At 43.1% G+C, this 27383-nt stretch overlaps 2 protein-coding genes across 2 annotated transcripts; one reads left to right on the top strand and one right to left on the bottom strand.

Moving 5' to 3' along the window:
* Window positions 1-749: 749 nt before the first annotated feature.
* Window positions 750-10723, top strand: c1h14orf28 (chromosome 1 C14orf28 homolog). Its single transcript, XM_064329243.1, has 5 exons — window positions 750-1356; window positions 2484-3008; window positions 7325-7414; window positions 7795-7929; window positions 8093-10723. The coding sequence occupies exons 1-5, from the start codon at window positions 1268-1270 to the stop codon at window positions 8274-8276; spliced, it is 1023 nt and encodes a 340-aa protein (XP_064185313.1). The 5' UTR covers window positions 750-1267; the 3' UTR covers window positions 8277-10723.
* Window positions 10724-11057: 334 nt separating this feature from the next.
* On the bottom strand, window positions 11058-25832 carry LOC135251613 (kelch-like protein 28). Its single transcript, XM_064329230.1, has 7 exons — window positions 25776-25832; window positions 25517-25601; window positions 22291-22551; window positions 21214-21851; window positions 19079-19522; window positions 16877-17085; window positions 11058-16364 (listed from the first exon to the last, which is right to left on the bottom strand). The coding sequence occupies exons 3-7, from the start codon at window positions 22549-22551 to the stop codon at window positions 16201-16203; spliced, it is 1716 nt and encodes a 571-aa protein (XP_064185300.1). The 5' UTR covers window positions 25517-25601; window positions 25776-25832; the 3' UTR covers window positions 11058-16200.
* Between the last annotated feature and the right edge of the window lie 1551 nt (window positions 25833-27383).

The following is a 27383-nucleotide window of genomic DNA, read 5'->3' on the forward strand; positions in this document are numbered from 1 at the left end:
CAAACCACATTTTAAAAATTATTTAATTAATTTAATGAAAAAAGGTTATCAAACACCCACGTGAAAAAGTCACACGATTAAACATAACTGGTTGCACCACCTTCAGCTGCAAGAACTGCAATCAAACACTTCCTATAATTTTATATCAGAAGGTGGGTACAAACTGGTTGATTTTCAAGCATGAACTGCTCGTTTCAGGTCCTGGCACAGCATCTCTATTGGGTTAAAGTCAGGACTTTGATTAGGGCACTCCAAAACTATAATTTTGTTTCTTTTGAGCCATTCAGATGTGGACTTGCTTTTGTGTTTCAGATAATTGTCTTGCTGCATAACCCAGTTACAGCTTCAGCTCACTGACAGATGACCAGGCATTCTAGTACAGAGAAAAATTGACAAGTCGTCCAGGCCCAGAGGCAGCAAAGCATTCCCACACCATCATAAAGTTCAGGGGTTTTAGCACAATGGTCTGCTTCCAATCAATACCTGTTGAACAGAACTGATATGGTTGTGTTGCAGGCGTGTTTTCCCATCACCGAAGATTCGTGAAAAGACATGAATGTAAATCGCCTTGCAAATAAAGCCAGGAACATGGCCCTCAACTAATAAACCTAAATCCTCCAGTAGTTGGCAGTATAAGAACAGTAAGGATCTCAACAGTTAACAATTTTGCCAATAATATTATCTTATGTTTTGCTTTTTATGAAATACGTAAAAGAATCGTTTTATTGCATTGTGTGCTTAAAATGCAAACTTAATGTCGAACCTATCTGGCTATGTTCAACCGGAGGTTGATGCTACTGTCTGTGGCTTTACAAAATACAAGTGACCAGAACGAACGCAAAGCACCGAGTATAAAATAAAGTTCTAGCTAAATCTAGACTATCATTGCCTTGTACGCACCAAGGTGTTAATGTTATATCGTTAATAACGCGATTTCCCTCGTCACCCGGAGAGCATATTATTTTGATACAGGTCTCCACGTCCCAGTTTGACACACAGCAATCGTCGTATAAAGTAATAAACAGCCTGTGCTTTCCCCCACCCTCTCCGGGTATACGTGACGCACGTGCTGCGTGCGAACCAGACGTTCGTTATCTTGTAGTTCTAGGGTTCATCTGGGTTTGGCTGACTTCTGGGTTCATACTATACCTGTATCTGGAAGCGCAGAGAAATAAATATTGCGGAGATATTTATTGAAGTAACGATATACGAATATAAAGGATCGACGTAGGCGCAGGATTGAAGACATGAAGAAATCCAGGAGAAGATGGAGAGTAAATTATACTACTCGTTAGATTGCACAGAGGAACTGAATACTCTCTTGTCAAACGCCGAAGAAGGACTGCAAATTGAGAGGTAAGCAGTTTATGTTACACTAATGTTGAACCTGTTGTGAAAACGTGTGCCGTAATCGCTCATAACTGATTTTGCGTTGTAAAGTGTCCCACAGGCTTTTGTTCGTCAGACATGATGGAATTTGTTATGGCGTGAACAGAACTTCAGACGTCTACGCAATAATCGCGTTCTACACTGTTTACTTATTTTACCGCGTTGTCGCTCTTGCGTATTGTGAGGATTGGGTATGTTGCCGATAAATTTGTTGTGTAAAACGTTTTTTTCGATTATAATGACGTTCGGAATGACGATGCAATATTTTTAGAACGAATTATTGTATCCGTGGCCGACTAGCCAACCGACTAACCTACTCAGCTTGCTGGCTGCTATGGCGTTAAAACAAATATTGAAACAGTCGTTGTATTTTTTCATTAAATTGACGTCTCGTTGGCATATGCGTTAGTATTGTTAATCTCCGCTGCAATTATAATTGAGGTGTCTATCGTTGTTTGCAAATTATATGGTATTTTTGTGGTAGGGAAAACTTGATAAGCAACCGTGATGCAAAGGACTACATCAATTCACGTTATATACAGTTTTCTGTCGCTGTTTCTGTGTTGGTGTAAAGCTCAACCGAAATGTGACATTCCCATTTCTGTACTGACACTTTATTGGCCACTTGGTGGCCAGCACTGAGCGGGGTAGATTTCACCAGGCTCCAACAGTTTGTTTTGCCATTTGACACGTAAACTTGACCGATAAGTGCACAACTAAACGACTGTGTTGCGGAGGTTAGTGTTTAACTTAGTTTGGACATAAAATTTATCCACAATTATTCTCTTATTGGTTTTCTTCATGCTTTGCATCACAGATGGCATTAAGTTTCTGTAATACTACTACACTGAGAGACATTCAATACGGCGATATGTGATACAGTTCATTGCCTTCTTATGATTACAGTTTTCTTAAACTATTGAAATCAAATAAGTAGTGTCTGTTCTTAAATTTAAAGTGTGACGCAGTAATACAATTATTCTTATTTATTTGAATTAATTCTTTAACACACAAATCACTGCTGTAGGACTCAAACTCATATCTAATCTACAGTCCTTACAACCTCTTGTTATGTCCTCTCTTCTTTCTGGCAGGACAAAAACGCTGTTTGAGGAGATCCGTGCCTCTGTTAATAACAACGACGAGCAGGACCGCTCCTTCTGGCGGCCTGTGCTGCCATGGGGCGGCGTCTACATCATCCGGGCAGGGAGGAAGGCCATCTCCTGCATCCCTCTGTATGTTAAGATAAGCTTGAAGAACACGTGCACCATCGATGGCTTCCTCATGCTCCTCTACGTCATTCTGCGCGAAAACCAGACCTTCACCCGTGAGGTGAGCCATTTCCTTGGCAAGGAGTTTGTTAACCATTTCCTCCACCTGATGGACTCCTATGACTACACCACCGTCAAGCTGCTGTGGATCTGGGACAGGATGTCCAAGCAGCAGTACCGGTCCGAGATTCATCGGGCGGCGCTGGAGATAGACCTGTTTGGCAACGAGCACGAAAACTTCACCAAGAATTTGGAGGACCTGATGTCTACCGTGCAGGAGAGCCTCTGCACCAACGGGGCCTGCCCTGCCCGCTTTCAGGAGCTCCTCAATAAGACCATCAACATCAAGTGAGAGACGGCTCCATTCTAAACCAGTCCTCCATTCTCCTTGGCAACACTGATCTTCCATCAGTGCTCGGCATGTGTACAGATCAGAATGACAATATGTACTGTTTGCCCGGCTACTGATTGGAGATCACTGGCGCTGAAAGGAGGCAGTAGTAAGCACTTAGTACAGAAAAATGAACATAACAGGAGGTACAGTGTGGAGACAAAGGGAGAGCCTTCCATTGAATATAGAATCAATATTAACTAGGTTAATTCAGTAAAACGGCTGTGATACAAAGAGCTAGTAAAGAGGGCTTTAGGCTTTGGTTTTCCGTGTGGTGTCATCACATTCCATATTGTGTGCCCTCTTGGTCAGTAATGGGCTACATGGTGTCCACTCCAGTTGGATGTTTATTTTAACTTTATCGTTCAGCCATTTGATCACTGATCCATAGCCTTCAATGAGGCCACAAGGCATCCTTTTTAATTTACCCAAATGCTGACGCTTACTAACAGATGTCCAAATTATGAGTCCAAGCGATAATATGCTTAGTTCTGTCCTGCTGGATGGCTTCCCGCTCCTGTCTTCGCTTGGCTTTGATTTCGCCCTCCTGACTCCCCATTATTATAAAATGACGTGCAGCTGTCGTCTGTCGAGGTTGTGAAAAACCAACGAGGAATAAGGCGGCGGGAGGCACGACTTCGTAACAGAGTCGTCTGCTGCTCCACTAGCCCCTTATAAGGCAGTTTGGGTGGTGGTGGGCTGTGTCTTAACAGTAGGAGGGTGTTTGTCAGTTTATCACCCATGCCTCAGAAATCCTGCCCTTTTTCTTGCTCGCATTCTGTCCTCTCATTCAGGCCCATTTATTTGGCAAATCTAGGGATGGACACCCTGATGAGATTCTGCTGGAGTCTGAATTTTCTCATGCATGTAAATGATCAAAAAATTGATGAAATCAACTTTGAGTTGAGATATTTAGCGGTTTGCAAAACCTGCCATTCATTTGTAATATTCTCGGTGTATAGTCAGCTGGTAAACTAAATGCAAGACACACATGAATTATGTCTGGCCAAATGCAACAGTATTGTCTGATGAGATGATTTCAACTTGCATGTTTTTTTAATTTTTACTGTGAACATGTACACAACAAATGTATATCTGATCAGATGAAATTTGACCATCAGACAGTGCCAGGGGAACTCAGTTTTAGCACACGCACAACAGTTATCTTGTTACCTCATTACAGAATACTTGGCAAGCAAACCAAAGTAGCCGCCAAAATATAGGTTTTCATATTGCTGTCATCATGTTAGTCTTAGTTAACTTGATGCCTCATATTATCTTCATACATCCATCTGTCACATATTAGCTATGAATGAATTAACATAAAACAGTGACGTAATTTGGAAAAACTGCAGAAAATGAACTACCCCTTTAAATATCCAAGAAAGTGATTAGTGAGTGAGTGGTACAAACGGATCCAGAGTGAGACTCAGAGACCTCTTGGTTAGATAAATTCGAGTTAAAAATATCAAACTCTCATTAGACTGGAGGACATAAACTACCATAAAATGATAAATTAAAAAAAGTTGTATTTCTTGAGCCCCAAAGGCAGTCGAGCAGGAAGTGTGTGCCCACACAAAAGAGCGAAGTAAACAACTGGGCCGCATCTTATAGAGGGATAGAGATGGCTCTGGGTCACATACTGTGGCACTTCTAAAACTTCTAAAACCAATCACAGGCCTACTACAGTAAGTATATAATACGTATCTTTAACTAAACTAAACAGTATAACATATTTAATAATCTAATCACTTATTTGTCTAATAATGAATTAAATGTAATTAATGATTAACTAGCCATCAATTAACACAATTTCTGAATTTCTTCTATAATTTTCATCTTCACCGTGAGGTGGAGCAACCATGGGATGCCAATCACTGATTCGCTGATCACTGCCTTCCTCAGTTGGTGGGGTTGATTCAAATATTTGATCTGTTGATATTTTAAAGCTCCACCAATTATGGGCCTTGTGCAATCTTACTCTTTCTTCAATTTTCAGGGGCACAATTGAAATGGCCCTGGTCCAGTGTGGATTTGAAGCTGACCCAATGGTCCCATTTCCTTTAGCAGTAATTGTAAATTGGGTGTGGAGGGTGCATCATGGGAGCAAATGAAGTGATGGCAGGTTGATGAATGGGACTGTTTCCACACATGGATTTAGACATAATCTTAAATGCACTGTATACACTATTATCTGATTGCTTTGTGACTTTAAGTCCCAGAGATGCCATTCGGCTGTCGACTAATTCAGAAAGTGAGTGCTGCAGACATATCGGATGGAAGAAGCAGCACAATAATGTTGCGATATTAGGTATAAACTACACTAATCTTGATTTCAGTTTAACCAGAGTCACCAACCAGACATCCACCGGGGCCTCATTTATAAAACCTTTAACACTAAAAGGTTACATAGGCACAAAGGGAGAAAACTGATTGCGATGAAAAATATCCTGATTTATGAAACCGTACGTGCACGCAATTTTCTCACAGTCAGCTTGAAATTTTGTGTACGTGCACAAGCCTAGTATCTTGCCCCCTTAACTCCCACAATTAACCATAAATGGTTAATGTTAAGCCCAATGTGAATATGATCTGCATGTAAATCAGTTTGCCATTCCAATTCACTGTCAGGGAAAAAGGAGAATCAGACCGCAAATCAAAGAAGAGAAGCTTCAGAGATTATGGAACCGAGCCACTAGTTACAGAGCACAGTAAAAACTATTCTTACAGTAAAATGTTTGCAAAATGTAAAATTTCACTGTTTTTTCAAAACACTGTCAAATGTAGAATCACGGTAATAACTCATTAACGACTGCCCCCATAAAAAAAAAAAAACATGATTTATACAGTTTATTCCTTTCACTAAATGGTTTTGCACTGGCAAAATGGCTGCCGTTGTTTTATGGGATATGTTTTTGCAGTGCATTTTGGAAATGAAAAAGAAGTGGTCGGATTTTGAAGTGGATGCAAAGAAGCGCATTGCTGTCCACCGGCAAAGCGTACTGTAAGTGCCCGGTACCGGCGTCATTGGGGGGGCACCTCCCAATATCATAAGGTTACACTAGCATAGCCAGGAGTTCATCATTGCTGCCATCCATTCAGTCACGACACTTATCAGCCTGTGATGAGGCATGGTTCAATATATGATACGATACGATAATGCTTTTTTGTCTGATTACACAGAAATGTATATTTCATCGTAAAGCGGCACGGTTTTTCTTACAGTAGTGTAGTTACAAACGTGAAAGACGGATACATCCACACAAAATCAACATTGCGTCCAAGCAAATCTCTCCCCCAGAAAAACTCCTCACCATCAAATTGAAATCACATTGTCGGACCTCGCTTTCAGCATTCAAATGAAGTCTGGGATATGAGTGCTGGAATCTTATGAGTCAGTACTGTGGGACTCTATACCGCCTCCCTGGTGGAATAAGCTCAGATTCTGAATGTAACACATGGGAGGTGTCACCAGCGATAATATTTCAGACAGTCTGGAGGTTTAAATATGGACTTTCAGACTAACACCAAAAAGACTACATAGTAGACTACCATAGGTAGGTCTGGATATTCCTCTGACAAAGGATATGGTTATTAGAAGGCCGTGTACTTTGATATGAAGTGAAAGGAATGAGTGTAACGGGGCTGTAGGACATTTATCTTACTACTTTGCAATTGGAGTCGTCAATTCCCACAGTCACCAAAATGTGCATATGCACGGGTCATAGTTTGCGTAATTGTGCACAGGACGTCAAGTTTGTTTTTATAAATCCAAAATCCACAGGGAAAGTGGCGTACACATCTTTTCTTGTGCGTAAGCACCATTTATGAATGAGGCCCCTTTGAGATTTTACCGACCATGGGCATAGAGGCATAGATTCCCTTTTCTACACCAAAACAGGCTTCTGCTTTGTATTCTAGAAATATGCATAGCTATTGAACTAAAACTTTTAACATTTCGCTTTGCAATGATGGCGCTCCTGGAAGGTAATTAGGACAATGGGGACAGTGGCCAGGGTGAGGTTTACCATATTTGAACTCGCATCAGTTGGAGCGAAGAGACCAGCCAGAGACCGACAGTCAGAAACTGGCTGACAGAATAAACTACATCAGCTGTTACACATCATCTGTCACAGTAGCAAGATAGCGGAGTACAAATTATTCTTTAGAGAGTTGACTGTGGTTTTGTTGCGTGTGACTCTTGGTTGCTATGCATTGTTTGAAATTAATTGCTGGCAGTCAAGTTTCTGACTGGTGTGGGTTCTGTTTACAGGCCACCTCATGAGCTGCCTCACAGAGACCTAATTCAGTCAGCTGTGGACGAGTTCTTCTGCCCCAAGATCCTTCTGTGCAAAGAAATGGGGTAAGACTAACCAACAGAGGTTCCGCAGTCTGCAGATAAAACATGAACATGCAAGAGAACTTTCTGTTGAATGGCATATGTATCTGGCTCCACAGTCAACCGAAAATTGTTTTTGTGGAACTGGTTGTTGAACAATAATGACTAAACATTTTCCGCATTTTGTTATCTCTACAGCAGGTGGTGACATTGCACCATTTGCAAAGTCAGCTTTTCACGTTGTGGCTGGCCACAAGAGCCGAGTTGTGTGCAAGTTCCTGCTGTACTGCAGGAACTGCACACAAAACAGACTGTTTTAAGAAGTTAAGAGAAGTTACACATTGCTGTGACCGGTCTGGCGGTAGTTTGCGTTTAAGCATCCCTGGCTGCTGTCTGTGCTGCAGGTGTGATGGGCTGAGGGAACTCTCCCAAAGGGTCTTCTGCCATGGACCCCCTCCCTTCGTCATCCTCAACATGCAGCTGTGGAAGTCTGAGGACCTGGCCTACGTTCCATACCACCTAGACCTCTCCCAGCACAGGTCAGGGACCACAGCAGCTGAACTGAAATGCTTTTCCCTTCCATCCCCCTACCCCCCGAACCAGCTCTAATGCACTCCCCGTGCTGTGACTACGAAAGCTTTGTGTCTGTCTTGCTAATCCCGTCCATGCCAGCTCAACAGATACCTACGTGCTGTTCCGCAGGTACCTGCTAGAGGGCGCCACCCTGTTCAGCAAAGAGGAGCACCACTACTCGGCGGCATTCCAGATAGACGGCAACTGGCTGCACTACGACGGGCTGCGCAGCGACAACCTGATCCTGCTGAACAAGCCCCCGGAGCTGCTGCTCCTCTCCTCGCTCGTCTACATCCGCGCGTCCGACAAGTGAGGGCCGCCCGAGAGCCCAGCGACCCGCTGCCTTTCCTCTGCCCGCCGGCATCTCCAAAAGCATTAGTTACTCTCTCCTGTTGTTTTCACATCCAGACTGCACTTCTTCCTGAGCTTTTAGTTATCTTTGTCTCTTATTGTGACTTCACTTTGGGAGGCGTGAGGAGGTGCAGCAGTAGTTCCAGCACGAGCAGAGCTCTTCCGAAGTGCAAGCTAAAGTTAATTTAGCCATTTACATAAAGGAAAAAAAAGACAAAGCCAGCCATTTTTTTTGGCAAGTAGCTTAAACATTTATTGCTTATTTTTGTACTCTTTAGATATTTCGTTGAACCTTCTTTGAGGATTATGTGCTCTATTTCGCCAGACTGTGACTCTTTAGATCTCGCTGCACATAATAGCTTCTCCTTTTTAAAGCTTGCTTGGAATCCAAGAATACGTATGGACTATAATAGTTCTGGGCCCGTGTGCATAAAACAATCTGAGACGCTTCTTAAGGGTGAAAGGCGGGAGAATAAGAATCAGCTGGAAGTTGTGTTAGTGAGTGCTTTCTTAGCGGTGCCAGAAGAACCTGTGTACAAACCTATTGTACCAAAAATCACGTTCAAATCAAGCATATTGCTTAAAATGTATATTTATATTTTTAGTATTAAATTGACAGAACTTTAGGTCAAGCTATTAAAACAACGTGCAAGAGAAACCAGTGGGCATTGCCAGGATTTTTCCTCTGTGATTTAGCTAACCAAATTATCAGATAACTATTTTAGTTTCCCCAAAAATCTTAATTAATTTAATTCAAGTAATAAAAGAAGTAATACACCTATATACTGTGTTCATCTGTGAGCCTTTGATACTTTGGATTTCAGCAGAGGTATAAACTCACAGTTTAAGTAACTTAGGATGTACAAGCAAATGTTTATAAACACTGACTTGTGTAAAAGTACTGGTAATTCTTCAAGAGTTGATTCTGTTTGGTTTGTCTCATCAGCAATGTGACATTTTATTTCAGGAATCATTCTGAACAGGTTTAAGGCTGGTATCACATACATTAGTCTTATGATGTTAATGCTATAGAAAATGAAAAATTGGTCTTGTGATTTCAAACCAATTAGTCATTTTTTATTGATACTAGAATGCCAAAGTATAGTAATGTGACCATTTTGATAGTTGCTGAAGTGCATTGTTTAGATCGCTTGTCCTAAAGAAAAACTCCTGTTCTGGGGATTTCTTGTTTTCAACACTACCTGACTCTTAGAAATTTTATGCATGCAGGCCTTGATTTCAGATCAAACTGGTGCTTTGGATGGGCTTTATACACTCTTAATAGTTGGAGTTTATCAACAGGGCTGATTTGCATTGTTTATAAAGGGTATTTGGGTTCTTCCAGTCTGTCTGGTTTGTATTTTGTTATGAGGTATCAAGCTGTTCTAGAACTTAAAGATGTCTTGATGTCTGAACTGAAACTAAATAGCCTACATATGCGCATGACTGTTAAGCTGAACGTTTCCTGCAGTACACTATCGATGATACAAAAGTAAGAGCAGTGTGCGTGTGGCTATTGAGTTTTAAGTAGGCAGTCTTTCAGTTCCTACTCAGAGGTGGATTATCATTGGTCTTATTGAAATACAGTTTTACAGTTAAGTAGTATGCGCTATAAACCATACTCTAAAAAGGAGTGATTATTGTATTTCAAATGTATGCTTAAGAAATTCTCCTTTGAATCCTGTCTTCATGAAATAGTATGTTCTCTTATTTTAAGAAGTATTGCTTCAGAAAAGATAGTATTTGAAAGGGGGATTTCCCCTCAAAGGGAATGAATGTCAAAGTAAAAGGAAAAAGACTTCTGGGATAAAGTGCCCATTCTGTTACACACAAGCAAACTGCTGTGAATGTGTGTAACATTACAATCCCTTAGCAGGTGCTCTAACCTGAAAACTTACAGAAGTGTTCATTTTGAAAATTATAATTCTGCATCAAACTGGTCAGATCTTCATTGGCGGTGAAATTTGTGTTTTCTCCCATGTTGAGATATGATGCCATTGAATTCAAGTTGTAAAAAAAAGTTGTAAAAAATAAAAAAAGCACAAATGCAGTGTAAACTCCACTGTTTGCAGACATACAGTATTGTCTTGCTGCTGGACATAGTGTAGTGATTGACAGCTAAACCACTGAAAATTCAACTTGGCTTGAACACCAGTACACAAATCATTGGGGGGAGGGGAGAAACACAAATAACACTAGACAAAAACATCTTACAACTCATGTAGTGTGAATAAGCGGGCACCGCTTTGAATGGAAATGATCATTACAATTTTCCTCAAGTCATTCAGAATCACCACAGCACCACATTGAATACTACTGTTCCTATTGAGTTGAAATGTTTCATTTATAACTATGTAGTCATTAATATCATGTTTTTTAAATTAAAATATTTTTGTATTCTGTCATTAACTACTATTGTGTTTTTGTTTTATGTACAAAAAACTAGAAATTCAGTGTCATAGCATGTGGAATTGAGGTTCTAAATGAATTTGTTACAGCTGCAGTCCAATTCCAGCCAATCAGCACATCATACCCCCCCCCCTCCACCCCACCATCACCCCCCTTCCAAGTACATTGTTCAGCACCTCATACAAGCTGTGTAACTGTCAAGATCAGTTCATTACAGCAGTGTGTACTGGTTCATCTTGAATGAGCCACTTACCTTTCTCCTTTCAACGAACCGTTGAGACTTCAATGTACCCTTTATTACGAAAGGGGGGAGGTGAGGGAAAGAAACACGTGACCCTTTTAAGGCAGGCATTTATTTAGTTTTTTGAACTGGGTACAATCGAACCACATATAAATAAAAACTGGCTAGGGTGCATGTTCAGTCAAAGCTTGATAAAACATTGGGGAGGGGAGGTGTACTGCTTCTACATATAAGCTATCTGTTACTTCCAGGACTAATCCACCAAGTATAAAATTCAGGATCATCACCTCACTTGCAATTCGGGGGACACCTGGAATTGCAAGATGACGTGGGTGGTAATTTGGCCAACGGTGACATCAGTTTCAAAGGTTATTTTTCCCAAACGTTAGAATAGCGTTACAAACCTAATGTAAACAGTCCTTCCCAGACCTGATATTTGTCTTTCATTCCTATTCTTCAGTAAAAATGAGCACTTCGGTGAAAACGATGGCAAAACAGGGATGACATTATATAACAATAAAATTATATATACAATACATCTGTACATGGAGTTACAGAGTAGCATACCGTCTACCATTTTTGCAGTTCACGTTTTTTTCAGTTTCCACATATGGCCATAAATATAAATATCCTCCTCAAAAGCAGTGAAAAACAAACTACACATTTCCCAATAACTGGCATAATCAATGTCCCTACAAGTTCAGTAACTCCCTACTTGTAAGGAATGTGAAAAGTTGTAAATTATGGATTCATGAATGGCCACTACTACATGAGGTTTCTTTTGGCCATGTTTGGTTGTTAGTACAACAGCTTTGTTCTGAATGAATCCGCAAAAGTGACAGTTCACCATTTCAACACTTTCCACAGTGGCACAATCTTCCTTCCATTAAATATTTTTGCTTATATTAGACCACAAGTCCAAAGCTATACTTGATCAGGGACAATGGGAAAATAAAATGCAGGTAATTTCTACACAAATAGTCATGTCTACCAAGTTAACTGGAGGGCCGCAGTCATTTTTTACCATCAAACTGTTACTAGACAAATGGACTTCACATTACATTTTCCCTCCAAAAACCCTGTTTTCAGAGTCGGGTCTGGCCAGTTAAAATATCCAGACTGGTCAAGCATGCTTTTAGTTTCTTAAAGCTAGCATCAGGTTGCAGAAAATTGGCTCCTTGAATAAACTGAAATGGTTCATTCTCAAAAATGGTTTCAGAGTTCACTGAAAACCAGAGTTCAGCTTAAAAATGGGAGTTTACATATAATCCACTAGTTACAAGTACAGTGTACATACAACAATAACTATGAATCCCTCCACATTTTAAATGACAAAAAAAGGTTTGTAGGTAGAAGTGAAATGTGGTGAAAATTTAAGGATTTCTGAAGCATTAGTCTAACGAGACTGTCACAGTGACAGCAGGCTAGATAAACTGCTTTGTCAGACAGCAGAAGTTAGTTTACTGCTTCCTACCATTACTAACTCTTGGACTAGCTTAGTATACTTAAGGGGAATAAAGGATTAGAATCATTAGATAAAGGGTGTAAAACAAAAAAATTTGACTGACTAAGAAGTGCATTTTCGTAGTCCAAAGGCATAACTTTGGCCCTCCTCATCTTAAGAACAGTGGTTTTGCAGTCGTGAGACATGGACTGGAGCCGACCTTGCTGTTGCGTTATGTGGGAGAGTGGTGCTTCTTCAAAAAAGACAAAGTCAAACATGGCTGTGCTCAGCATGCTTGCAGTGGTGTGTGAACTCTTACTTCTGAAGTTCTTCCATGACCCAGCCTCAGGATTGCAAAATCACAGCAAAGTACATCCGCCTTAACGGCAGCCCATTTGTTACTGACAGTCATGCTTCCAGGTTTTTCCCTTAAAGGTCAAGTGACACTGTTCAATCCTTTGACCGACACTTTGCACAACCTACTGTAGGTACAGCAAGTTTCAAAATAATAAATACCCGTCCCGATAAAAAGTGGACACCCACTCCCCCATCCGTCTGCAGAGCATGGCATGAAAAAAAACACACGAAATGAATGCTCATCGTTGATCAGATGCGTCACATGGAGCCTTTGGGCTACTTGTTGAAAGGGCTCATAACAAACAGGAGAATGTAGGAGGGAAAATAACCTGGTGGTTACTCAACTAGATTTAATTATTGGATTGTTATTCACTTGATATCATTAGGAAGCACGTCCAGGGAAAATGTACAGGTGTGCCAAATGAAGGTGACTGCACTAAACATATTAGATAACTTTGGTCTGTCTGCATGATGAAGGTATATACACTGACTGGGCCCAAGTTTCCAACTGCTGAATTCCACTGCTTTATAAAGAGACAGCGCTGATTGTTTCTAAAGGCAAACTCCAATTACTTTTAAACAGATGAGATGATGGTATTCGTATCTAAAAAAAGAGCTCTCATTCAATAGATTATCCTACAAATACTAACATTATATGAACATACACACAGACATGCCACACACAAATTTGTCATACGACTGACAGAAACACCTTGGCTTAGAGAGAAATCAAGTCAAACCCCAAACTAATTCATCTACAGATAAAGGCTTATTGCATTGTCTAAATGCTATTGACCCCAATTCAAGAGTATGTACAGAATACACTAAGTATTCGCTTGGATGGTAAGTGCAATGTTGAGCTGTGATAAGATCCCGGACGTGCAGACACCTATGTACAATGCAGAACTCTTTCTAAAATGTTTACATGGCCTTTTGCGGTCTGTATAAATAGAAGTTGCTCCCCAGCTGTTCCTCATTGCTGTTGGTACTGTGACAGCCCCCCTTACCTTTTTTTTTTTGGGGGGGGGGGGGTTGTTACTGCACCCCACCTAGCGGTTTATGCGAACAAGTACCTCTGTGTGTCTCCCCCCATACGGAGGTACAATTGGGACTTTCTGCGCTTTCCTCCGTACCCTTAATGTAGCAGGTGAGCTAACTGAGCAGCTGCTTGACGAGTCCGTCGATCAACCAGGTGCTCAGAAACAAGGGAAACTAACAGACCCCGCGGCTCTCCAGGACCAGGGTTGGCCACCTCCGCACGTCTGTGAAGAACATACGAATTCTACCGCCGCAAGACCTTCACCTTGCGATAAGACCACCCTCAGCCTTCTACAGAGGAACCACAAACGTATATGAAATAATAGTTCTGGGAGGACTCTGGAGGGAACCTATTTGCGGCTCTGCTGAGGCAACTGGAGCACCGCCCTCGTGCCAGAAGCGAAGGGTGGGAGAATTAGCACTCGACTCGCAAAAGTGGGACGTATTTGGCACTTCTCACAGAGGCGTGCGGGTGGCTGCCGGTGCCGCCCCCCCCCCCCCCAGTCGGGACTCAACCCTGGGTACCCCTCTGCGATCGGCGAATGCCTTGGCAACAATGTGGCAAAGCTGGGGGGGGAGAGGAGGAGGAGGGGGCGGGGCACGCAGACTCGCATGCTGAAGCTCCTAATCCAGACTCGTGAGAACGGGTCTGGTTTTTCAAAGCAGGGTCCATACTGGTCTGATGAGTGATGCACGTAGTGAGCGACCAGGAAGAAGCTAAGAGAGAAGTCCACACTGGCCTGTCCGCTAGCATCCACTGGCCGCTGCACAGAGGAAGGACGTCGTCCTGACGTACCAGAGATGGGGCAGCCGTCCAGTCAGCGTGTGCACTAAATCTGAATTGAACCCTGCTGATCCAAATGACCATGGAGTTCAAGGTACTCGGTGGATAACTATGAAATTTTGCAGCTTCGTGGGTCTCAATCAGTTAGGCTGCCTTGCTGCTAAGTATAGTGCTTTATTGCGTGGGGTCAGCTTGTCAACTTAGAGCTTCTGAAATACACAGATACACAAACACACACACACACACACACACACACAGAAAGAAAACAGGAATAAGACCCAAGACAAACGAAAAGTTAATCATGCAGAATGAGGCATCACGCCATAGAGACATCATTGACAGCTTAATCCTGAATCCTAAGATAGCACCAGATAAGAGTATTACATACAAAACCCCCTTCCACAGTGACTCTGTGGCAAGAACATCATTATCACTATTCAAGACCTGTGAAACTACAGCAACTTAGGGGACTGGGTGTGGCCTACCAGCGGGAAACCGAGTAGAAGCTTCTTACAATGCAACTGATTTAAGGTCACTGATCAGTCAGTGGTTAAGACATGAAGTCACAGGCCACCTAGAGTGGGCGGGGGGGGGGGGGGGGGGCTACTTGCCATTTGAAATTGCTTGGCCCACGTGAGCCTGGTGGCTTGGCACTCCCTGGAGAGTACACTGGGCGTATTTTTTCTGTCTCTCATAACCTACGGTATTTACTAAAGATGGACAGAGGCACACACACAGACGCACACACAAATACACACACTTCCCCTTGCATGACCCAGTGCAGAAAACATTTACAGGCAATGCACTAGAGGATATATTTCTATATATATATATATATTGATTCTATTTACAAGAGAGAAAAAGGCAGCCCTTTTTAAGTGAATATAAAGATTTTTTTTGTGAAGCACTGGTTCACTGATGCAGATGTCTCCTATTCAGTGTATCCCACTGACCTTGCCTGAGCATGTCACACTCACACACACACGCACGCACACACACACACACACTTAGGGTCAACCAAAAAGCCAGGAACACACTTCTGCTCGCAGCAGGGAAACTTAAAAAAAAAAAAAAAAAGAATAAAAATTGAGAGTGTGATTAATAGAAAAACAAATAAACAAAAATGTCATTGTGACACAAAAAGAATTCAGTGGGCGGGCAGACAGTGGCCGATTCCCCCTCAGCTGTGCGCTTCACCTGGCGTCCTGCCAGGGCACTGCCCCTGTTCCAGCCCAAACGATAATGCTAAAGACTGTATGCGTGCTCACGTAGCTACACACACGTCTATAAATAATAAACAGAGCTCTACCCACGATTCTCTATCAAATGGCTCAGCCAATCAAAATATTCCTCACGATCCAGCGGCGATGAGGACATGCTCGCCTCCTTTTGCACCCCCGCCCCCTTTAACACCACCTCGTCCGGCCGTCTCCATGGTCCCCACGTCGAGAGAAAAAAAGGGGCCCCCTTTCGAACGAGGCGCATTCCTCTTCCGTTGCCACGCCGGCCCGCTTCCCTCTTCGGCCCCTCGGAGCGCAAAAAGGGAAAACAACGAAAAGGAAATGAAAGTCCCTGCCTTCCCTTGTGCAGTTCTCAGCCAGCCTCGCCGGTGGTCAAAGGGCGGTCAGGCCAAAGTTACAGCGGCAGCACTTCATGCCGCTGGAGTCCAGCCAGCTGTCCGTGATGGGGTCGTACCTCTGGACGGTGTTAAGGTAGGACGACCCCGAGTGACCCCCGACCACATAGAGGTAGTTGTCCACAATGGCAGAACCCACCCCTGCGGCAACAAGAAAGCAACACGGTACGCTTAGGCTCGGTCGAGTGGCTAGGTTTGAGTTAACATTCGTCAGGCAAACACCCTTGATAGCAGGAAAGTTCTGTCATTGCAAGTTCCATCAAGTGTTTTGGATATTGAGACTAGCATACTAAACCTCACGAACTTGGTAACTACAGCTCTATTATAAATTTATACAAAAACTAAAACAGCCATTCATTCTCATTCTGACTCAGAACACGCTTGCCTGGCTATGTTAGTTTCACTTTGGACACTTTGTTGAACATTATCAGATATTCAGTATTCATTATGCGGTGCCAGCTTGCAGTTTAGCAATCATGATTAAAAAGATGAGAACATTGTTGGACCAGAAAGGCCATGCTAGAAATTTCCCCTCTCAAAGTTTGAATTACGAGTCCACTTACATAGACGCTACCATCTCATCTGAAAGGCTGTGAAATCTGCTACGTACAGTTGTGTATTCAAAATGGTGTAGTGACGTGTGCAGCACTCACCTGTCCGGGGCTCATTCATTGGTCGACACGCCGTCCACTGATTCTGGTGCGGGTCATACCTCTCAATGCTGGACAGGTGTGAGACCCCGTTGTGTCCACCAACCACAAATATGAAGCCCAACATGACCCCAACCCCAAAGTTTATCCTCTTGTCCGCCATTGGAGCCACCATTTCCCAAGAGTCTTTGCTGGGGTCGTACCTCTCCACACTGTGAGGTAGGGGAAAAGAGAGTCATCAAGAGGCAAAGGCTAAGCCCGTGCAGATGTCTGGTGCATAGTGATGGGCAAGTCAAGGTTTAAACCACACAGGTCAAAACATCTTGTGCTGTAAATAACTGACTGATCTGAATATTTAGAACAGGAATAATTTACAAACCCCCCATGCCTTGTAGAACTCTAATGGGTGCATACTAGGCACATATTAGCAAATATTACTTTGGTTCCAGACTACTTAGTTCTTCCTGGGAACTCCTGATGGTATATTAAAATAGTTATGCGGTGATCAAAGAAAAAATAAATCAATATTTTTTTTCCTTTCTAATTGTTCAGTCACCCAGATTTTTTTTTTTCTCGGTCTAATTACATTTTTTTTTTTTAAGTTTAACTTCCCAAGATTTATAAGAAAGGCAACTGCCCAAAACAGACAGATGTTATAATGAGGTTTGAACATTTAAAAACATTTTTGGTGAACTTCAGCAAGAGGGACTTTTGTTACTATATGCATTAGAGTTAGGTATGAATCAAGTAAAACTACTCAATAATGGCTTGTAATGCCTCACTGTTTGGTTCACTGCTCCAGAATGCATTCAAAAGCTGCTGTAATAATTAAGGAACATGTTGCAGGGTCATAAATGATCATAATTAACAGAGTATTCACATAATTACATCAACATACAAAACTCTTAATATGCACTTAAAATATGCAAAAGTAACACCAAAACCGGGATTTCACAAAGGAAAAAGATATTACAAATTTGCATACAATTACATAATTAAGACTCCTTCTGATCAGTTTTGGAATAAATAAATAAATCAGTAGGAGCAATTCTTGTTACATATTACTACAACTTGTTACGGTTGTAATAATATTTTGCACACTAAAACACCATTAACACTCTCTTATGAAGCTACTAGTAGTTAGTCACACATAGGAGCAGTAGCAGCCTTGCATGGGTTATTGCTGCATCTCTACCATCGATCTACCTCAGGCTAATCGCACCGCCTCGCTACCCCACGGACGTTCACAACAAGCTTAAGCAAAGACTCGGGAGCAGAACGGCGAGTGCAATCAACACAGCGGTAAACACGTCTGTCTCCAGGCCCCGCGCTCTCCGAGGACCCGCGGAGCACAAATATAAACTCTCAACAGGTTCCCTGTCCAAATGCACACTCTCCTGGAGGACTCGGGGAGCCTAGGAGACCGGCTGGAACAACAACAGGGCTCCCACGGGGGGGAGGGGGAGTACAGGCGGACGACAGAAACGGTGCGAACGAAAGCGCACGCCGGGCGACGGTTAGAAACGCCGGAGCGGATCGGTGATTCGCGGCGCCGGCGCGGAAGCCCCAACGCCGGCGGGAGCAGGCCGCGTAGCGGGCGGCTTTGAACAGAGAGCGAGGGACCGGATCGCCGGAGGAGCCCCGAGACCCCCCCCGGCTTCAGATCTCTCGCAGGCACAATAAAAATAAGAGCGCGTCCCGACGTAAGGTCCTTCAGGCGCGAGAACAAACGGGAAAGTTAAAGGCGCGCATCGACGCGGCCGGTTTGATGCGTCACTCCCGCCTGCTGGGAGAAAAGGTTCTGAAGGCTGGAAAAGGCCACGCCGAGGCCCGGGCTGGACCGTTTGATCTGTGTCATGTGACAGCAGGGGCCAAGCGCGAGGGACAGATGGACACCTACACCCAAGCCATCCACACAGTACCAGCAGAGTTGCTGAGGACGCAAGTTCTCACACAATAAGCTGACATCACATGGGACAGTTGTACTCCAAAAACAGGCTTGTAGACACAGACGCACCCAAAGAGCATCATAGGAAAAAAAGATAAACAAATGATACAGCACACACCATAAAGACACCACTGACAACAGACACACAGAGACAAACATCGGTTATGTAGATGCATAAAATGTGTACGCACACAAATGCGTCTCTAACAGGGACCGTACTTCTGAACCTGGCCCCTCCCCTTTCTTCCCCGCCTCACCTGTTCATGTGGGCGGGGCCGTAGCCCCCGATGGCGTAGATCATGCCGTCCAGGACGGCGGTGGCGAAGCAGCTGCGCGACTTGGTCATGGGCGCCACCGGCTGCCACTCTTTGACCTTGGGCACGAACTTCTCCACCGACTGCAGGTAGTACTGGCCGTCGTAGCCGCCCAGGGCGTAGAGCTCGCCCGCCAGCACCACCACGCCCAGCGTGCTGCGGCACTCAGCCATGCGCTCCACCGTGGACCAGGTGTTGCTGTCCGGGTCCCAGCTCTCCACCGTGCTCTCGTGGCGCCGGTAGCTGATGCCCTGGCGCATGTGCGTGGCGATGCCACCCACCACGTACACCTTCTGGTCCAGCACGGCCACGCCGAACTCGTAGCGAGGCACGCTCAGGGGCGCCAGCCCGATCCACGAGTCCGTCTGAGGGAAATACATCTCCATACTGGGGGGGGGGGGAGGGGGGCAGAGACAGAGACTAATCAATAAGTGAACGGCTTGTCTAGTTTCTGGATTCATTTCTGGTTGACAAGCACAGTTACTTACAAGGCACACATACGAAGGCTTTGAATGTAGCATCTGAAATGCTGAGCATGAGAAGACCCATCGGAAAAAAACTTTCAAACGCTTTTTCTCTTACTTCATGACACCAGGGAATGCAGCGCCATGAATTTCATCAGAGCTGCCAAAGTTCTGTCTCTAAATGGCAAACAGACTATGAACCAAGCAGCCTAAGCTTTATCCTCCAGCTGAAAAGGGAAGTAATTGGAAGTTTCTAATATGGCATTTCCAAGTCCTTAGAGGAACTGTTAATGTTGGTAGAAATTTGGCCAAGTTTTGTAAATTTGAATTTTGAGTTCACTGAAGTCGCCATTTGAATAGAAAGTCATATAACCTGCTATTCCATCTTAAAATGCAAATTACGAGGCAAATGTCTTCAATGCGAAGCTTCAGAACTCCTTCAGGAGCTCGGTATTACAAACTCAGCAATTTTAAAGCAACTGAGGGCTATGCACATTGCAAAGAACTCCAGCTAGCGCATTCAAAAAAGCCACCAGCTGGGTAACTTCTGCGCATACAAATCCGTTTTTATTGTCCTATAAAAGTGCATTTTGTTTTGTTTAACAGTGGAGTTTCTGCCAGTTAGTTTTACTGAAACTTTCCACAAAAGACGCCCTCTACAAAAACTGGCTATAGTATTAGTGCTTCGAGAAGCATAATAAAAGCTTACAACTGTGCTGAAAAAAATTCTAAAGCATTATTTCATTCCTTACAAAAAGACAGAAATGCATGCTATATTTTAGAAAACAGGATGATTCCTTATGTTAAATGCTAAAAAAAGAAAAAAAAGAAAGATGGCTGAACATTGTGTGTGCTTGTGGGCATACAGACTGCCTAATTTTTAGGACAAATCGAAAAGCTGCATTTCAAAAAAGTTTTCTTCTTACTGCCCTCAGCAGGGCTCATCTCTGAAGTACTCACACTTACTGGGCATAGATCACAGATCAGTGCTGGAGAGAAGTGCTCAGTGTGCAGGGCATCACAAGACCTTGTCTGCTGTCTAGCAGGAAGTGGTCTCCCCAAAGCTCAAGAACAATGAGGACTAAAGGTTCGTGTCCCACTTCAGGCGCATCAGGTGTTATAAAATTCCTCTTCCATCCTGTCTCAAGTCGCATGCCAGTTGAAAAGCTCCAGACAGAACCTGTAACATCACGCCTCTTAGGAGATGTAAGCTGTCCCAAGCGTCTCTGGCTAAACACAGCTCTTACCCCATGGCTTACATGCTCTGGTGGAAACTCACAACTCCAGACTGAAATGTTTCATACTAACAAGGGTAGGAAACAAAAATTACCTCTCAAGGGTGGCGAAGAGACCAGCCCATAAAAAGTGGATTTTGTTTTGTTTAACAGTGGAGTTCTGCCAGTTAGTTTTACTGAAACTTGCCACAAAGGACGCCCTCTGAAAAAACTGGCTATAGCATTAGTGCTTCAAGAAACAAGAGCTTACAACTGAGCTGGCTAAACACAGCTCTTACCCCACGGCTTACATGTTCTGGTGGAAACTCAAAGCTCCATATTGAAATGTCGCATACTAACCTCCACATAGCTTAAATCGCAAGGGTAGGAAACCAATTACCTCTCAAGGGTGGCGAAGAGACCGGCCTTGCCCCCCACGGCGAGGAGCACCTTGGGAGCGCAGCGGGGCCGGGTGGACAGCACCGTCTGGTAGGAGAGCCGGTGCTCAGGCATGAAGTGGTACTTGAGGGCCTCGTTGAGCAGGTGCTTGCAGGCGTGGTCGTCTCTGATCAGGTGGTTGGCCTCATAGAGGCGGGTGAGGAACTTGACGCTGAGCAGCGGCAACCGCACGCAGTGCAGCAGCTGGGCCAGGTGCTGCTGGCGCTCGGTCACGTCGTACTTGATCCAGGACTCCAGGGCGTAGAAGACCGTCTCCTCGGTCACCACCTTCAGGCAGTCGTTGGAGACGATCTCGTCCAGCTCGGCCCGGGTGAGCTCGAAGAACTCCTCGGTCTGGCACACCTCCTCGAAGTTCTGGCAGATGAACTTGGTGGCGGCCAGGCAGAGGTCGTGGCAGCCGTACGTCTCGGCGAAGCGCGAGATCCCGATGCAGTTGCCGGCGTCCAGCTGGCTCTCCAGGAAGGCACAGCACTCCTTCAGCACCAGCTTGACCTGGAGCAGGTTGGCGGCCGGCAGCAGCGACTCCACCGTGTCCTGGGAGATGAAAACCGTGCCCGTGTAGGCATACTCCACGATGGCCTGCGAAAGCACAGAGACGGAATGAGTCCAGGCCTCCCACAGAACAACTCGAGGAGCTTCCTCCTCAACTTTCAGCGCAATTTACACTTTTAGGAATGTAACATTTGCCAACTGATTGACTGCATGTCATCTGTCCAACCCTGTAACAGTGGCAGCACAAAAACATGAACCAAGCTGACCAGTGAGTGGGATGAACAAACAAGGCATAGGTCGCTAGCCTTAAGCTTGGGATATTTCTTTCACTACTTTCAGATTGAACAAAAAAAATTAATGGATGCTGGACTGCACAAGCATAACCCCTACATGGTATTAAAATTTCACTTCCGTCAGAGCCAATGGCTCAAGGATACACTCCTGAGAAACCGGTAAATTTAGCCTCAGCCAAACCGAGGGCAATTTTACCCACAACAAGTGCTCCTCTGTGGTTCTCATGCCATACCTGCAAGGCGGCCTCGTCGATGCACTGGAACTCCACCTCCGAATTCTCCTTTTCCGACAGGTTGCCCGTGAACATGGCCTTGAAGTACGGGCTGATGCTGGCCAGCACCACCTTGTGGGCGTGGATCTTGGCATCGCCCACGCGCAGCACGATGTCGCACAGCTCATGGTCCTGCCTGAGCAGCTGCAGGCCCTGCAGCAGCTGCTCGGAATGCGGCCGCGTCAGACTGGCAAGCATGTAAGGCTGGGCCTGCTGGTCCATCTGATTACACAAAGGAAACACACACAGACACACACACACATACACATTTTCATCAGCATTGTCCAGATGTATGCGTGCTCTTCCATGATCATTCTCACCCAGCCTTTGCAACTCCAACCTCAGTAAGAGTCACGCTCACCACATATTGTGTAATGCTGCCTGCAAGCATGCATAAACTCTGCTCAAGCACTCAAAGCCCATGGCTATCAAATAACAATGATTAATAATCACAGGCTGCATTTCAGATTTCTGTTTTTTTTTCTCTTAAGCAGCAGTATTGATTGAAGACATTTCGTAAATGCTGGTTCAGCAAACATCTAATTGAAAAAAGGTCCACACTGAAGAACCTAAGCCAGCAAACAATCCTGAGGGCCAATAAGTTGTTATCCGTAAAAGATCTATTTGGAAATACAAATATACTGAAGTTGAAAGATGGCAAGTCAGTATTAATAGTCAAAAAAGAAAAACAAGACTTCATGACATTAAAGACATCAGATCAGAAGCAGCAAACCTGATGAAGCGACAGCAAAATGCGTCGTTCGCATCCTAACTCGCAATTAAAAAACACAAGTCTTTCATGTCATACAATCTCGTTTTTCTTCTTTTTTTGAGTGTGCGGTTCAAGAAATACCGTCTAATGCTGGCCTTCATGTGTGATTTGCATCATGCCGAACCAGCACCTCATCATAACATGTGCACTTTTTTTGTTCCCAGTATTAATACTATTGACTCCTAATGATGGAAAAAAGCACACAGTGACATGTATTAGGGTCATGTCCCATTTCTCCTCGATGATAAAATGTTTTATTTATTTGTGCATTTTATTAATTCACATTCATTATTGTTAATTTGCCCACATGAATCAACATGTTCAATTCCTCCGCATGTGACTTGTTATTCATTTGCACTTTGTTGAGGTAGTTCACTATATGATACATGTTCATAGCCCCAAAAAAAATGTAATAAAATTCTAATAATCTTGCACTGGATTTCTATGGTAGTACTCTGGACTTTGTTAGTATTTTCATTGTAAATAGGTTGTTTTCTAAAATTCGAGCATGACTTAAGTGTGCCTGTGTGATTGGGACATCAACAGTTAGCATCACTGTATGTAAATCACACAGCTTTCTTTCGGAATTGAACAATCCCAAACAAGACCAGGTCAAAACCTAGTATATGGCTGGACCGGCCGACCAATGGCGTAACTTCATCACTCAGTCACTCAGTCACAGACACTCGCGTTTGCAGGGCTGGCCTCGCTGTTCCGGTCCAGTCAGAAATCATAGTTATATATTTAATAGCAATAGCAATATAACAGCCATAGCAAATTAATAATAATTATTTGCATATGCATACAAAGAATGTGTCATACAATTTAAACTGTACAGCCCAAACACAACAGAGTGAGCAATTATCCAACAAGAACACAGGGCCACACACAAGGCAGCCACTGTATAGTCACATTTTGATTCAAAATCTTTTTTGTTTGTTTTTGTTTTGGTACTTCAGTCTGAGATTAGACCTTGTCAGCTACTTCCTGAAGCTAAATGAGCTCAACCAAACCAGGAAATTAAATTAGTGGAATAGAATTTGAAAGAGCTTTAGTGGCTAATGCGGGTCAAAGGTGGTGTGGCAGCATTACAGCTTCTAGTTACGTGGCCACGAGGCTGACAACCAATGAAAACAAAAACAAATAAACCCAGCATAACTTAAATTATGATAGCCATGAGCTAAAATCCAACATCACCTAATTCCGTATCTCAAAACATGACAAAACTGGCAAAAGGACAAATATCTGTATGTACTAATACTGCATGACTTGGTTACTGCCAAGGGACCTGACTTAAAACTCAAAGGAGTTTCATTCAAACCCCTAGAGAAACACGTATATCCTTGGGTCTGCCAGAAGCATGAAAACAACAAGCTAATTACACTGACTATCTCATTAATTCCGAAGAACAACCGCCACCGTCCGTGCCCACCTTTTTAATTTGGAACTTCAAGCTCTGCATAGATTATACTGCTTTAATCCATTTGGGAGTCTAAAACTGCATTTTGGAAAATAATTGATCACATCGCAGAATCGCCTTATACAGTAAAATATAAATATTGTCCTCGGAAAAAATGTAATCATAAAGACAAATACTACTATTCTCCTTTGAGAATATAATAACTTAGGTTAGAAGTAACAAAATGTACAACGTTAACGGGTTAGACGACTTGATCTGCAAGATGTTAAACTGTAAACGTTAGCTAATAAGATATCTCATGTCGATTTCAGTATCACAGAAAGTAATCAGCGTTTACAATTCCAGAACGCCATCCTATCATGACGCTTTCGGAACACAATCATGCCACGCGAGCCTGGTTACAATTTGATAAGGTCAGATTTCATAGATGATGACACGTTTATGGTAGCTTGCTAGTCAACCAGATAAGACTATAACAGATGCGTTTGCTCACAGTGGTCCATGCATCAAAGCCTCTATTCTCGCCAAAATATTAAATATTAGATTCAGTCTGGCTCCGTTGAAATGTTTTAAATTGTGGCTGAAAATAACAGGCTAGCTAGTTTCATTGCTAACCACTATGCTACAATGCTAACTAGCTAGCCAACCTAGCTACGTATAAATCTGAAATTCCATTTTAAAATCTGAAAATCGCCAGTCTATCAACGGATTTAAGTCTTTATGCAGTGGCTTATACGCATGAGCTTCCACGGAACGAGGGGAAAATACATTTTATAATTGCAGACAGTGTATGATATTTCTATTTAAAGAACAAACCCCGAGCAATTTCGCTGCTAAAAATAAATGCACGTAGCTAGCTAACGTTAGATAGCTTTAAAAAGACATTACCATCTCGTCCGCTAGCTGGTTAGCTACCCAGATAAAATTGTGCTGTCACGTTAAAAAGGAAATAATAAAATATTTAATCCAGCGAAAAAATAACGGTAGAAATATACCTGTGTTGTCCGCTTCTGATGTGCCGACGTGATCTATTTTTATTGCAGTGGCGGAGATGAACCCAACAGCAGGAACCCCAAGCGCCTGTCAAGAAAACAAACATAAAAACAGGTTGGGCCTGCGTAACTTCCGGGAGCGGAGTGCGACAAAGGTGGAATGTTTTTCCAAAATTAAAACGTTTACTTTATTGCAACATACATGAAACAGAACGTTAACACATTGTTGTTTAACCATTTAGACAGAGACAACATCTCTTACGCTTTCTCCTCCGTCCCCTTCCTTCCAGTTCTTTGGCTGCCTTGGCTGTTGTGGTTCACCAACATACGATCTACTTCCAAAGTGAGGCTAAAGAACCACCGAAAACGAGCGCTTTGATTGGTCAAAACTCTGACGGAATGAGTTTTTTATAGGTTTTGATGCCGTTTTGCTTTATAGCTTTTATAGTTTAACTAATTTTAGATACATGTAATTGTCGTTGGTCCTGGAGAACCTCAAGGTGCGCTGGTTTTCCTTGTTTCTCAACACAAAAAGCATTTGGTCAATTATATCAGTGGATGGCACACACCTGGTTTATTTGGTCTGAATTAGTTTCGGATTTTAAGGTGAAATAAATAAATATCAGTCCCTGCAGCTCATCATGACCAGGGGTATGGACCGCTGTGTTCACCATTGTCATGTGTTGCACTTTCATCCTGATTTAATGAATTTCTTTTTTATTTATAGCTGTTGAGTTGAATTCCCAGCTAGTCGAACAACACTGCAGTCATGTAGGCAAAAAAGCAGTATTACTGGCCTTGAGGACTACATTTGAGTATCTGTGACTGTAGATCATCAATTGTCAACCTTGTGGCTTGCATTGCATTCTACCAATTGTCCACCAGGTGTCTCTATAGTCACAGCATTTGAAGTTGCAGGTACTAATAAAACTGCATTGTGTAACAGGTTAATAACATCATTGATGGTTATTTTATATACAGCATGAAACTAATCAGTAAAGCTGGAGGAATACTATTCATGAACAGCTCAACAGAGGAATCTGTGGATGCCCAATGAACCCAGTTGATCAACAGTGGTCGCTGGTGCACGGTGAGACATTGCCATCCCAGGGCGATGTCAGTGCCAGTTGTGTGTCACCCTGCACGCTTGCCAGCCGCAGTAAGCACTGGCACGCAGAGCCCATTTGTGCACTACAACAATGCCTTAACAGGATGGGCCACCCTGCAGCCCACAAATAATTGTATTTATATATATATATATATCCTGTCACAAGACAATAGAAATGACCAGATATTGAAAGACGTTTATCACCAAGGAATTTCAAATAAAAAACTGCAACAATTTTATAGTGTACTGTTTTATTTTGTAACCCCTCCCCCCCCACACACACACCAAAAAATAAAAATAAATAATCAACATATACATCCACATTTTTATATCCTGTTGCTCTGCTTGTTTGAGGTATTGTGATCACTGTCAGTGCATGAAAAAATAAGTTAGAGAACACCCTATTTGAAAATCATTATTGATATTTGGATATTTTTGAATAAAGATGAACAAATATTCAAGGCAAAACAGTACAAAATTGACGGTAGATGTTCCATAGCATCACAGAAATAATACAAATGTGCGGTGAAATACTACCAGGCTGCAATCCAGTACACAGGGACTGCAATGCACATTAAAGGGGTAGTTCACTTCAGGTTTTTTAAATATTATTTAACTCCTAATGTATGGTTTTGATTGGCCCATACAGTATTTTTGTGTGGTGAAGGATATTTCAGGTATTTACAGAAGTTTCTGATGACCCTTACAATGCCAGCTATGGAGCATTCAGGCATTTGTAGTCTAAAACATGAAAGTACACTT

The sequence above is a fragment of the Anguilla rostrata genome, chromosome 1 (genome assembly GCF_018555375.3).
Source record: "Anguilla rostrata isolate EN2019 chromosome 1, ASM1855537v3, whole genome shotgun sequence".
NCBI classification, from domain to species: domain Eukaryota; kingdom Metazoa; phylum Chordata; class Actinopteri; order Anguilliformes; family Anguillidae; genus Anguilla; species Anguilla rostrata.